The sequence below is a fragment of the Salvelinus namaycush genome, chromosome 5 (genome assembly GCF_016432855.1).
Source record: "Salvelinus namaycush isolate Seneca chromosome 5, SaNama_1.0, whole genome shotgun sequence".
Lineage (NCBI taxonomy): Eukaryota > Metazoa > Chordata > Actinopteri > Salmoniformes > Salmonidae > Salvelinus > Salvelinus namaycush.
In genome coordinates, this window is record NC_052311.1 from 15126977 (window position 1) to 15141201 (window position 14225).

The 14225-nt window shown below is 44.3% G+C and overlaps 1 protein-coding gene across 1 annotated transcript in view; it reads left to right on the plus strand.

Moving 5' to 3' along the window:
• LOC120047990 (mediator of RNA polymerase II transcription subunit 12-like) overlaps positions 1-14225 on the plus strand; it is a 50506-nt gene that overhangs the window by 23105 nt on the left and 13176 nt on the right. The window contains exons 15-29 of the mRNA XM_038993639.1: positions 89-262; positions 818-962; positions 3810-3928; positions 5853-5996; positions 6232-6395; positions 7710-7841; positions 8035-8262; positions 8432-8576; positions 8755-8875; positions 10757-10867; positions 10989-11102; positions 11292-11455; positions 12218-12397; positions 13021-13092; positions 13396-13553. Of these exons, the coding sequence (XP_038849567.1) occupies positions 89-262; positions 818-962; positions 3810-3928; positions 5853-5996; positions 6232-6395; positions 7710-7841; positions 8035-8262; positions 8432-8576; positions 8755-8875; positions 10757-10867; positions 10989-11102; positions 11292-11455; positions 12218-12397; positions 13021-13092; positions 13396-13553 (2171 nt within the window). The remainder of the gene's footprint in view (positions 1-88; positions 263-817; positions 963-3809; positions 3929-5852; positions 5997-6231; positions 6396-7709; positions 7842-8034; positions 8263-8431; positions 8577-8754; positions 8876-10756; positions 10868-10988; positions 11103-11291; positions 11456-12217; positions 12398-13020; positions 13093-13395; positions 13554-14225) is intronic.

Sequence of the window (14225 nt, forward strand, 5' to 3'; positions counted from 1 at the left end):
TGCTCCATCAGACTGTCCCATTCACCTCTGGATAACCTTTCCATGCTGTGTGCAGCCCTATTAACTTGAGTTGTCTCTTGCTTTGTAGATGTTTTCTCCCCCCACTCACTGTGAGTCAAAGGGCAGCCCCTCTCCCGAGAAGCCTGCCCCGGAACAGGAAGGGAAGGGCGCCTGCAAAGACAAGGCCCTGGATCCTGCCTTCCCATTGGTGTACGAGCAGCCCCGCCACATCCAATACGCTACCCACTTCCCCATCCCCCAGGTAAACAGCCCTGAGAGAGGATTTGGCTAGCTCAGCTCTAACTCACAGATGGAATTCAATCTGGGTCATCAGTGCAACTGTAGACCATGATAGCCTTCTGAGCTAAAGCCCAGGCTCTGGGAGCTTTATAGTTTCAGACAAGTTTACTTATCACCCCAGCAAAGCTTAGTGAACTACCGCTGCTACATTGGGACTGGTTGTTGGTCTAACTCAAGGTCATTTTAGCCCTTCAAGCTAAAACACACATTTTCAGTTTCCTGGCATTGCTTGCACCCAACCTCAACTACATAGCCTATGAACAAATTGACTCACTCCTTGACACAGTTAGCCCTCTAAACAAAAGACAGATCTCAGATGACTCATAAAAACTGGGTGGCTATGTGAACTACCTCCACTATGCATGTATTGACTCACTCCTTGACAGCTAGCCTTCTGAGCTAAAGTCTAGGCATTAGCTATTAGTGCCGACATAAGTCTTCAGATCTCAGGCTATGTGAACTACCTCCACTACATAATGCACAGTGCACACATTGACTGACTTGTCGTCGTCCCCAGGAGGAGAGTGCCAGTCACGAGTGTAACCAGCGACTGGTGGTGCTCTACGGCGTGGGCAAGCAGCGAGACGAAGCGAGGCACGCCATCAAGAAAATCACCAAAGACATCTTGAAGGTGCTCAACCGCAAAAGCACAGCAGAGACCGGTAAGAATAGTACTAGTTCCAGTTCTTATTTGACTCTTGTTTTTAATGACCTCATCTATGGGCCTTCTGTTTTCCCTGGAGCAATATGGCCTGTGAGTTTCTATCTGCCGTTGCTTTTAGAATTTTTCTCGTAGAGAGAAAGACTATGCTCGTTCTGGAAACTCCAGACTTTGACATGAATTTGAGCACCAGTCGTGATGCGCAACCATAGATTTATTGAGTGAGGTTGTATATTCTCACAACTCTCAGCAGATGTGCCCCCTGTCTATCACATTACAGATACTGTTTGAGCAGATTGCAGTGAGACGTTATTTTGTTAACTTTGTTTTTGATGGACGCTGTGCCTGTTTTTTAGTGCATCACAAATGGAACCCTATTCCCACTACTTAAAGTAGTGCACTATGTAGGGAATAGGGTACCATTTGAGAGACAGTCTGCTGTTACATCTGCCCCTATCTGATCCCTTCAATAACGTTTCCCAAGTTGAAAACTGTCCTCAGAAACATTCATATCTCTTCTCCAACACTCTTTCCTCTCTGTTCTTCATTATTTAACACAGGATTTTTGACGATTGACTCCAGGGCTAGCATCCTATATTCAATATTCATTTCCATCCTGTCCAATTTCTATGCTCGTAGCTGTAATTTGCTGCCACTCATCTTATCTCTCTTAGCATGTGACATTAACAAGGGGGATTTGAGAAGTTATAATTATGCAGCCTAAAGGGCTTTTTTCTTATGTCATTCAAGTCATTTATGTTCAGCCATATTCCTGCTTAGGAGTTGAGCAGATGGCCTTCTGGTTACAAGCCCATTTCCCTTGTGCTTTGCATAACCTTCTCTGTTCCTTTTTAGTTTTTAAGCCATTTGAGCACTGTCATTATAATGTGAACTTTGAAAGTGACGGGCCCTAGGGGCCCTGATCAAAAGTTGTGCACTATATATAGGGACTAGGGTGCCATTTGGGACGGATCAAAAGTTGTGCACTATATATAGGGACTAGGGTGCCATTTGGGACAGATCAAAAGTTGTGCACTATATATAGGGACTAGGGTGCCATTTGGGACGCAACCATTTGTCATCAGTAGAGCTTTAACCTTTTTAGAAAGGCTGTGTGAGTGTCACGCGCATTCTGAAAGTATTCAGACCCTTTCACTTTTTTCACATTTTGATTCGTTACTGCCTTAAACATTTAATCCATTGTAGAATATTTTTCCCTCAATCTGCACACGATACCCCATGATGACAAAGCAAAAACAGGTTTGGAAATGTATAAAAAATATAAAACGTAACACATTCGCATAAGTATTCAGACCCTTTACTCAGTACTTTTTTGAAGCAATTACAGCCTCGGGTCTTCTTGGGTGTGACGCTACAAGCTTGGCACACCTGTATTTGGGGAGTTTCTCCCTGCTCTGCAGATCCTCTCAAGCTCTGTCAGGTTGGATGGGGAGCGTCGCTGCACAGCTATTTTCAGGTCTCCAGAGATGTTTGATCGGGTTCAAGTCCGGGTTCTGGCTGGGCCACTCAAGGACATTGAAACTTGTTGCGAAGCCACTCCTGCATTGTCTCGGCTGTGTGCTTAGGGTTGTTGTCCTTTTGGAAGGTGAACCTTTGCCCCAGTCAGGTCCCGAGCACTCTGGATCAGGTTTTCATCAAGGATCTCTCTGTACTTTGCTCTGTTCATCTTTCCCTCAAAGCTGACTAGTCTCCCAGTTCCTGCCGCTGAAAAACATCCCCACAGCATGATGCTGCCACCACCATGTTTCACCGTAGGGATGGTGCCGGTTTTCCTCCAGACGTGACGCTCGGCATTCAGACCAAAGAGTTCAATCTTGGTTTCATCCGACCAGATAATCTTGTTTCTCATGGTCAGAGTCCTTTAGGTGTCTTTTGGCTAACTCCAAGCAATCTATCATGTGCCTTTTACTGAAGAGTGGCTTCCGTCTGACCGCTCTACCGTAAAGGCTTGATTTGTGGAGTGCTGCAGAAATAGTTGTCCTTCTGGAGGTTTCTCCCATCTCCAGAGGAACTCTGGAGCTCTGTCAGAGTGACCATCGGGTTCTTGGTTATCTCCCTGACCAAGGTCCTTCTTCCCCGATTGCTCAGTTTGGCCGGGCGGCCATCTCTAGGAAGATTCTTGGTGGTTCCAAACTTCTTCCAATTAAGAATGATGGAGGCCACTGTGTTCTTGGGGACCCTCAATCCCACAAATGTTTTGGTACCCTTCCCCAGATCTGTGCCTCGACACAATCCTGTCTCGGAGCTCTACGGACAATTCCTTCAACCTCATGGCTTGGTTTTTGCTCTGACTTGTACTGTCAACTAGGGGACCTTTATATAGACAAGTGTGTGCCTTTCCAAATCATATCCAATCAATTGAATTTACCACAGGTGGACTCCAATCAAGGATGATCAATGGAAACAGGATTCACCTGAGCTAAATTTTGAGTCTCATAGCAAAGTGTCTAAATACGTATGTAAATAATGTATTTGTTTTTTATTTTTAATACATCTCTAAAATACAGTTTCAGCTTTGTCATTATGTGGTATTGTGTGTAGAATGATGAGGAAAACGATTTAATACATTTTATAACGTAACAATGTGAAGAAAGGGAGGGGATCTGAATACATTTGAGTGGCCTTTTATTGTCCCCAGCACAAAGGAGAAATGCTCACCAACAGGAATGTAAACAAATGTGTGCACAAAATTCAAGAGCAATGAGCTTTCTGTGTGTATGAAACATGTTTTGAATCTATTTCAGCTCATGAAACATGGGACCAACACTTTACATGATGCGTTGTATATATTTTTTAATAGGACTTTGATTTGTCTCTTCTCTGTCAGGAGGAGAGGAAGGACAGAAGAGAAAGAGGACTAAGCCTGAGGCCTTCCCCACAGCAGAGGACATATTCTCCAAATTCCAGCACCTCTCCCATTTTGATCAGCACCAGGTCACCTCTCAGGTGAGACATCCCCCCCATAGCTGTTCAATCTCATCATTTTAAGTGTGCTCCAAAACTTGCTATTGTAATCGTCAAGTTATTCGGTAAAAATCGATACTTATGATATGTCCGCCATTCAATTCTTCTGGAGGTACAGTTAAATGATTCTCATAAAACAATGTCTTTAATTGCAAACTGATATTTTCAATTACTTTACTAGAGTATACAATGTTATGGATATTCAGTAGGCCTGTGTAGTAGTGATGAAGTTCAGCTCTTTACTGACAAGTATTTTTGGCTCGTTCAGTCAAAATAACCAATCTTTTGACTAATTTCGTTAATTTGAGTCAGTAATACCGCGAACGATGGACCTGAAAACTCGAAAGAGTTATGATCAGGGTTGGAAATTAACATCTGCCAAATGCGGGAAGATTTTGTCATTGGTAGAATTTATATTTTACCAGCCACGTTGGCGGGTGGTCACACAGAGCATTTGGAAACGGTTTTGAAAAATCCAAAGCCCACATGTAAATGTTGGTCCAATTGTCAAGAAAGGCTACTAAAGTGTGACTTTGTCCTTGTGTTTCTTGCCTAGTTACATCGTTCTGTTCACACGCTAGGTTTTTCAATGTTAGTTTGAGTTTGCTGTAACTGTCTGCTGCAGTCTTGAGATTTTATTTTTTATCACCGACAAGCAAGTGCCCAAATTACTATGGTAATGGCCTGTCCCTTGTTAAAGGGCCATCTGACATTTTTTTGTCTCACCTTATGATTGTGCTTGATTGAGCATGGATCACTCCCTCAAAAAATAGTACATTTCCAAGCCTGATCATGATTCTACTAGCATGGCGTTCACCATAGGGGGCTTATTGGAGCTGTCATTTGTGACAGACTTGTAAACGTGTGCTTTAAACTATGTATATTGGTTGATTCCTAGGCATACAAATACAATTATTTATTGATAGTTTTGAAACAAGGTCTAGTTGTGGCCGCAACCAGACTAGATTGTGAAATACTCTTGGCGGAATGCATTGACTACTGTCAGGGTAATAAGTATCCTGACAACTCACATTAAATTATTCCGCTGCTCTGTTCGCTACATACTGTACATCCCATTGCTGAGAAGAAACAAATATGCGTGGTGTAGCGTTTGGCCAGAGCAAGGAGTCTGGGTAGTCAGGCAAGGTAATAAACACAGTCGTTCGCTAATTGAAGCCCCCCAAACGATTGGAGTTTGTTGAGCAGAGGCTGAGGCTTTTGGATCTTCAAAGCTGTGTCCATCATAACATTCAATAATCAATTAATTGCAGTCATTCTTGCTCCAATGCGATCAATTATCAGTTCAAAACAGTGGCGTGTATTCATGTATGCTCAGGGAAGCCAGGCTTCCCACAAAAAATGTACCCCCCCCAAAAAATGTATCTTTCGTCTATCTGTTTCATAATTTTCCTTCAATTCACAAGAGGCTGAATGTATCTCACAGGAGGAAGCATCTGAGCGAGCGAAACAGCGCCCCTCTGTCTCTCTACGTGTAGGCCATCTATCTGATGCTGTCTGGTCCAAATGAGTTTGACATTGTTACCGCCCGTAGCATTGAAGACAAGGGATGCCTGCGATCATTTGGCCTTGGCTTCCCCAGTGATTTTTACCCACCGCTACTGTCTAAACATGTATTTTTCTTCTCTATGCTCATGACCTATTGTCCTGCACGCATATGACCTGCAGTTGGTGGTCGGAGCACGTCTCTGGAGCCGCTGAGCCGGAGGAACATGTATTAATCCTGCTGTAGGACTCATTGCGACCAGCAGGTCAAAAAAATTAGTCACCCAGGGGAAAAAATGACTCAAGTCAGTAAAAAGAGTTGTTCCAAAATAACTCATTGTTAGCGAACTGCACATCACTACTGTGTAGAGGTAATAATCCTGTTGGCCTTCTCTCTGACTAGGTGTCCAGGAATGTTCTGGAACAGATCACCAGCTTTGCCTTAGGGATGTCCTATCACCTGCCCCTTGTCCAGCACATCCAGTTCATCTTTGACCTCATGGAGTACTCCCTCAACATTAGTGGCCTCATCGACTTTGCCATTCAGGTATAGCTTTGTCTCTAATGTCAAGGCATATAATCACAGCATTTAATTCCACTTCTCATATTTATACAGTAATATTTCCTTTAATGTCTACTCTTATGCCTGAGTCTGCTTCTCTCTCACCGGTTTCTGTTAGTGGTTGTTTACTGCTGTTCTCCCCTTTATGCTTTAGTATCATTTGTATGAATCGTCTTTCTATAACCTTCTCTCTCTTCCCTGTGCATTTGTGTGTATCTAGCTGCTGAATGAGCTGAGCCTGGTGGAGGCAGAGCTGCTGCTCAAGTCATCCAGCCTGGTGGGTAGCTACACCACAGGTCTGTGTCTGTGCATCGTGGCCGTGCTGAGGAGGTACCACTCCTGCCTCATCCTCAACCCAGAGCAGACGGCACAGGTCTTTGACGGGTAAGTCTTACAAGCTTAACCCTTTAGGCTTTAGCCAGACTGCTCCGTGGAGAACGGACACCAAATTAGAAAGGGTGAATTTTGGTCTGTGTGCGTGCTCCTCTTTTCTAATTGGCTAATGTAACCGTCGGCCTGTTCGTTGACCGTCAACGTGCGACGCCCATTGAGAAAGCATTGAAAATCACAGATATGGATCAAATCTACAGGCCAATTTGGCCGTGCCCTTAACCGTTCACCTCTATAGCCTGGGTGCTAATGTTATCCAAGCCTTAACCATTCACCTCTATAGCCTGGGTGCTAATGTTATCCAAGCCTTAACCATTCACCTCTATAGCCTGGGTGCTAATGTTATCCAAGCCTTAACCATTCACCTCTATAGCCTGGGTGCTAATGTTATCCAAGCCTTAACCATTCACCTCAAAAGCCTGGGTGCTAATGTTATCCAAGCCTTAACCATTCACCTCTATAGCCTGGGTGCTAATGTTATCCAAGCCTTAAACATTCACCTCTATAGCCTGGGTGCTAATGTTATCCAAGCCTTAAACATTCACCTCTATAGCCTGGGTGCTAATGTTATCCAAGCCTTAACCATTCACCTCTATAGCCTGGGTGCTAATGTTATCCAAGCCTTAACCATTCACCTCTATAGCCTGGGTGCTAATGTTATCCAAGCCTTAACCATTCACCTCTATAGCCTGGGTGCTAATGTTATCCAAGCCTTAACCATTCACCTCTATAGCCTGGGTGGTAATGTTATCCAAGCCTTAACCATTCACCTCTATAGCCTGGATGCTAATGTTATCCAAGCCTTAACCATTCACCTCTATAGCCTGGATGCTAATGTTATCCAAGCCTTAACCATTCACCTCTATAGCCTGGATGCTAATGTTATCCAAGCCTTAACCATTCACCTCTATAGCCTGGATGCTAATGTTATCCAAGCCTTAACCATTCACCTCTATAGCCTGGGTGGTAATGTTATCCAAGCCTTAACCATTCACCTCTATAGCCTGGATGCTAATGTTATCCAAGCCTTAACCATTCACCTCTATAGCCTGGGGGTGCTATTCAATAACATTGCGTTATTGGATGCAGAAACAGTTGGGTACCTAATCTATTCACTGCCAATAAACCCGCCTCTGTTTTTTTTACAGACCTGGGTCATAGAAAATTGTAACTAAATCAAATACGCCCCTCAAATACTTTGAAGTGTGGACTATTCCATTGGTGCCCTTGTATCCTGCACTCGATTCAACCTGTCTTCTATAACTCATTTAGTACAGAAAGCTTGTTTTAATACTATTCATTGACCAGGTTGCGCATCGTGGTGAAGTCGGGGGTGAACCCAGCCGACTGCTCCTCAGCCGAGCGCTGTATCCTGGCCTACTTGTACGACCTCTATACCTCCTGCTGTCACCTAAAGAGCAAGTTTGGAGAGATCTTCAGGTAAAACATCAACATACACTAGCAACTGTTCAATGCAGTTTTATTGTATACTGTAGTTTCCCTGTGATGTTTTAGGGGGCCAAGTCATGTTACATGCTAATATTGTGTTGAAACTAAAATATTTTGCCCCACATGGTAGCCATATAATGATAGGAGAACCAATCGGTGTCCTTTCTCTCCCTCTTTTGTCCAGTGAGTTCTGCTCCAAGGTGAAGAACTCCATATACTGTAACATTGACCCGTCTGACTCCAACATGCTGTGGGACCCTGTGTTCATGATGGAGGCCATCGCCAATCCGTCGGCCCACAATTTCAACCACAGCATGGTGGGTAAGATCCTCAATGACAGCCCCGCCAACCGCTACAGCTTCGTCTGCAACGTGCTCATGGACGTGTGCGTGGACCACAGGGACCCCGAGAGGCAAGCATTGTTTTTCTATAAAACCATTATCAACAATCAATTATTGGTATGTCCAGATGCATTGAAACAATACAGGATTCTTGACTTAGTAACTGTCAACTCACCAGGTATACGTATCTTACCTGAATTCAATAGTAAGGTGTTACGAGTTTAATGTCTATCTCTGCAGGGTGAATGACATTGGGATCCTATGTGCGGAGCTGACTGCCTACTGTCGCTCTCTGAGTGCTGAGTGGCTGGGCGTCCTCAAAGCCCTCTGCTGCTCCTCCAACAACGGCAACTGTGGCTTCAACGACCTCCTGTGCAATGTGGATGTGAGTGTTCACACTCGCAGCATACACACACCTTGCAATAGCCTTGCGCCTCTCTCTCTGCACCAATTAATGTGCATTGCTCACTCAGGCTCTGTGAGGCACGGGTTAGAGGGGAACACTGGCAGTTCACATCAACTGTGAACATTTCCTCTCTGTTTCCTTCTCTCTTCCGTCTCAGGTCAGCGATCTCTCCTTCCATGACTCTCTGGCCACCTTCGTAGCCATCCTCATCGCCCGCCAGTGTCTTCTTCTGGAGGACCTGGTCCGCTGCGTAGCCATCCCCTCCCTCCTCAACGCTGGTAAGAGCTCCTCTGTCAGACCCGTAGCCAGGGTCCTGTACATTAGGCACCAAATGGAAGAAAACTAACTGAAACATTGAGGGACTACCTGGACTTTTCCAATAAGAAATGTACTAGGGCTGGGTGATATGGCCAAAATCTCATCCTGATAACGATACATATCACGATATAGCACATTTTCTGTAAATTAAATGAACGTTTATATAAAATGACCTTGTAAAGGCCTATTTCTTATTACATTTTGAATTATAATCAAACAAATAAAAGGTACTTACTCATATTTTATTTTATTTAGAACCTGTGCAAATTTTAAATTAAGCATGTAAAAATATGAATGTATAAAATCTATAAAGGTAAATAGAAAACACTTCAACTACAGTTGCAAACAAAATAAATGTAGGCCTAAAATATATATTTTTTTGGGGGGGCTTGCTTGTTTTGCATGTTATTTTGGCATTAATACGTGTCACATCAATTTGCATTTGGTACCTTGGGTCGAGTGTTGGCACCAACTCACGAAACCCCCGTTTCTCGACCTTGCAAATTGGAGCCGTGTCTTTGCAGATGTAAGTTGTAACTGCAGCTGTTATCTCCTTCCAGCTTCGTGATTCTTTGCCATATGGTGTTCCGCGGGCAACAGCCTCTTGCAACGTCTGAGTCGAGGGTTTGTTTTGAGCACTCGACTGTACTTTTTGGGGTCTTATCCGTAGACTCTCTCCGTACTGTTTTACATGATTCTTGCGTAGGTGGTAAAATAGGTTAGTGGTGTTTCAGCCTGTTTTCGGGACCGGCCTCCGGCATATTTTGCAGTGCATGGTTTTCTGGTCTGTGTCGGACTTTTCATACCCAAACCACGTCCATGAGACCGAAGTTGCCTCTCTTTTAGGTACGAGCTCTGTGTCACGTAGACTGTCTTCGAAGTTTGTTTTACAAATTTGTGTGGAAGAACGCAAAGCGTCGTCCAATTGACGAAGAATATTGCCGTAAAGAGTGTGATTTGCGACACAACGAAATAAACGATAGAGCACAATATGAAACGATAGACGTTATATATTGTCATATCGCCCAGCCCTAAAATGTACATTATCACTTTTTGTTGGTAAACGTTTTCAAGCTCATGCCCCAATGAATACCACCCAGACTTTAACTGACAGATTCTCAGGTCCAAGTCTCTCCACAGGATCTATATTTAATGTAGCCCAGCTACCCAGCCAACAGGTCCTGTTAGAAATGATTGAATGGTACACCGAGGCCTGCCCTGCCTGAATGACACTCCAGGTTCTGAAGGAACTCCCTGCCCCATAATGCATTGCTTACTCCTGTTTGTCTGAGAGGGAGGTAAATGCCACAGTGTGTTTGATCCCTCTCTGCAGTTTGTGTGCACACGCACATGCGCTGTGGCCAGTCAAGGCTGCCCCTTGCTCAGTGGACAAGGCCCCATTCAGCCTGTTTTCAAAGTCCCCTGTGGGCGTTAGTTACCACGTGTGCTGCCAGACAACCCCCTACACTCTCCCCTTCTCCTCCTTAGCCAGCAGTTCAGCTATGTGTCGAATTCTTGTTTGGCGACACTCCTTCGCAGCCAGGCTCTGAAAATGGCACTTGGTATTTGGTACTCCTTGAAAGTCAATTTAGGACACCTTCCAAGTTCTTCAAGCGCTTCTGTTCTCTGTAGTTGGCTGTGTTATTCATTTGCCATGTCATCTTGACAACTTGAAGCTCAAGGCTGTTAGTGTAAGGTCTATATATTTTTTGGTCATACTGGCCCATTCATTATGTATTAGAATTTTGTTTCAATTTGAAGAATTTAGATTCAGTGTTGAGGGCGTGTGTGTGCCCCTCTAACCTACCTCTCTACTGCTCTCTGTGTGTCTCTCCCCCCAGCCTGCAGTGAGCAGGACTCTGAGCCCGGAGCCCGTCTGACCTGCAGGATCCTGCTGCACCTCTTCAAGACCCCCCAGCGCAACCCCTGCCCCCAGGATGGAGCCAAGTCAGGTACACACACAGCAATCCCCAGCACCCCACACCCATTTGAACCCACATCGGAGGAAATTAATTAATTAATAAATGCTTTGATTTAATGATTGTTTTAAAGATACAATTTTATATTTTGCAGATAAATCTTCTGTTGGGATCCGGTCGTCGTGTGACCGTCACCTTCTGGCTGCCTCGCAGAACAGCATAGTGGTTGGAGCTGTTTTTGCTGTCCTAAAGGCCGTCTTTATGCTGGGTACAACTCTCAGTATTATGCTATTATTTTGTCCTTAAAGTTGCATATAAGTCCACTTTGACAATTGAATGTGATTAGATTGATGTAATTATAGTTATTAAATGTCTATCTATTACAACTGGTCACCAGTAAGACCACATAACCCTTAAGTTATATTTTTTGTAACATTCTTTCTCCATCTCTCTCTAGGCGATGCAGAACTGAAGGGATCGGGATTCTCTCACCCCGCCGGCCTCGACGACATCGCCGATGACGACATGGGTTCCAAGAAGTCGGGCGGCCGCACCGTCTCCATAGAAACGGCCAGCCTGGACGTGTACGCCAAGTATGTGCTGAAGAGCATCTGCCAACAGGTGAGAACATGAGAAAGAAGGTTATCGTTCACACCAGGGTTACATTTTTCCCTCACACCAGAAGCTGCATATTTCCGAATGCAGTAATGTCCAGGTGTGGAGTCCATTTCATTACAGTTTCATTTCAGTCAACCCAGGAGTAAACTGAAATTCAAATTGTTCAAATTGAAAGCTACTGAAATTTCTGTTCACTTCCTGAATTGAAATGGAATTGACCCCTTCTCTGGTAATGGCACTCTATTTCTATGCATTTAATCCTCTATCCGATAGTCTAAATCCAGATAGATAACTTTTGAAAACGGGTCCTTGGTGCTCTCATGAGAGGCAAGGTTGACCCCCCCCCCCACCCGTTAGTCTGTTATTTTCCTCCACAACACCAACAATTACAAACTTGAGTCATGACCACTACTTCTGTTTTCCACAGAGAAGCACATTGTTTAGTGGTAGTTGCTGAATGCCGACAGGTGCAGTCATTGTAAATCTCAATTTGCTCTTACCATAAATAAAAGGACTGTGTGCCTAGCTGTTGTTGACAGATTGTGTACAGTGGAAAAACAAACTCAGAAAGTATTTTTAAATTGATGTAGTGATTTTTTTATTTTCTTCATATGATACAATAAGTAATTTTTTTATTATGATTTTAATTTCGATTCTCTTTCTGCATTGACTGAATTGAAAACTGAATTAACCCAAACCCTGTTCAGTATATACCCCTTGGTGATCTCTCTCTCTTCACCCATCTCTCATGCTATCCTCCGTCAGGAGTGGGTGGGCGAGCGCTGTCTCAGGTCCCTGTCGGAGGACAGCAGTGCCCTGCAGGACCCGGTGCTGGTTAACATCCAGGCCCAGCGGTTGCTGCAGCTCATCTGCTACCCCCACCGCCAGCTGGACAGTGAGGAGGGGGACAACCCCCAGAGGCAGCGCATCAAACACATCCTCCAGGTCAGCCCACACAAGCCCTATGCACTGACCACAGGGCTGCGTTCAGCAGGGCACAATGTTGTGGAACATTCAGATAAAAACTTTGTGGAACAAACATGCCTTTCTGTAATGTAGAATAAGGAAACATTACATTTCTGTCTGCGCTGAATGTTGCCCTGGCAACAGACAGCACTTCTCATGGGCAGAGTAGAATTTTCACTTTTCCCTTTTCCATCAAGGGCAGCAGATGTATGACCTAAAAGCTTTTTCTGGAAATTGCTTTGAAATGGTTTTTTGAAGCCATCAAGGCAAGTTGTAAGTGAATCAGTGTCAGCCCTAGATGATCCTTGGGGATGGCTGAGAGCACAGCAGAAAGACGCACACGGCACATTCATTAGAAATGGGGGAGTTGTGGGTGCTAGAAGGAATCAGTGGGTGAACTGTCTCTGAACCCCTGCCTTAGCTCAGCAGACCACATTAGGGTACATGAGTGTTCTGAGTTTTGTGAATGGCATTACTGCCATCTGCTGACTAAAGCGGCGCTACAGGGCGAGTGGAGCTAAAGGTCTCTGACTATTTAACTGCTTGGAGATGATTGTGGTATATAAATGTCTAAAAGTGGTGTCCTATCCTCCTGCCTCTAGAACATGGACCAGTGGACCATGAGACAGTCATCCCTGGAGCTGCAGCTTATGATCAAGCAGAGTACTAACAACGTAAGTTACCAGACTCCAGTGTCCTGTAAGGCCCTGAAAACACTCACAACACTGCCATCTAGGCACAATTAAGCATTTTTGTTTTTTTCTCAATAAAATATTGATTTAGAATACAATCCATCTGTAAAGTTCCAAGTGTGCCTTTGATTCAATGAAGTACATTGAGATAACCCACTTTAATATTCTATGTCATAACCCTTCATAACTGTAGAATGTGATGATAATGGCAGCCATCTTGTTCAGGGATCAATTCCCTGTGATTGAGGTTAAGTGGACGAACTCGTCTTCCTTGTCTCCCTGCAGGAGCTGTACTCCTTATTGGAGAACATCGCCAAGGCCACTATCGAGGTGTTCCAGAAGTCAGCGGAGATGAACTCCACCAACCTCTCAGGGAACGGGTCAGCCGGCGCTGGAGGTTCTGCCTCCAACAGCAACAACCCAAGCAAGAAACCAGTGTTGAGGTGTGTGTGTGTCACCTTTCTAAATTCTCCCTTTTTAAAAATAGGTAGAGACTGCGGAACTGTAGGTAACCTCCCCCTCCCGCCCCCCTGAATCCCTTTTCACCAGAGCTGAAGATCTGAATCACGTTCTGCGCATGGGTTTCTTTGCCTCTACTTTACACACACATTTCTGTGGTCCCCCTCCCTTCACAAGTCTCACTGTCAATCGTGAATGATAATTCTTCATGTTTTACTGGTGAAATGTCTATGTAGCAGCTGCATACCAACTATTTGATCTCCATCAGTTTCATGGGGATATGCGTTTAGATCTTCTTGAGTTATACAGTGTTTCAAAGTAGGTACAGTGAGTACATTTTAGAGCATGGTGTTAAACTGTAGCATACCTGTGTTTTTAGTTTCAATCAAAGCACATATTTTGCCTTGTGATGTCTGCTTTTGAGTTTTGGTCACGCTATTATATTCACTTCTGTTATGTAGAATACTTAAATTTTTCAAATATTGATTTTACTTTATTAAACAAGCACCATTCGCCTGAGTAGCCTGAGCATGTGCAGGTTTCTCATAAAGTAAAGAGACTCGCACATGCGGAGAAGCTTCTGGACCTTTAGCTGTCGGAAAGAGGGGTCCAGAAAAGTTGGATCCGCAGCCACACCGTAAAAAATATGTAGGAAT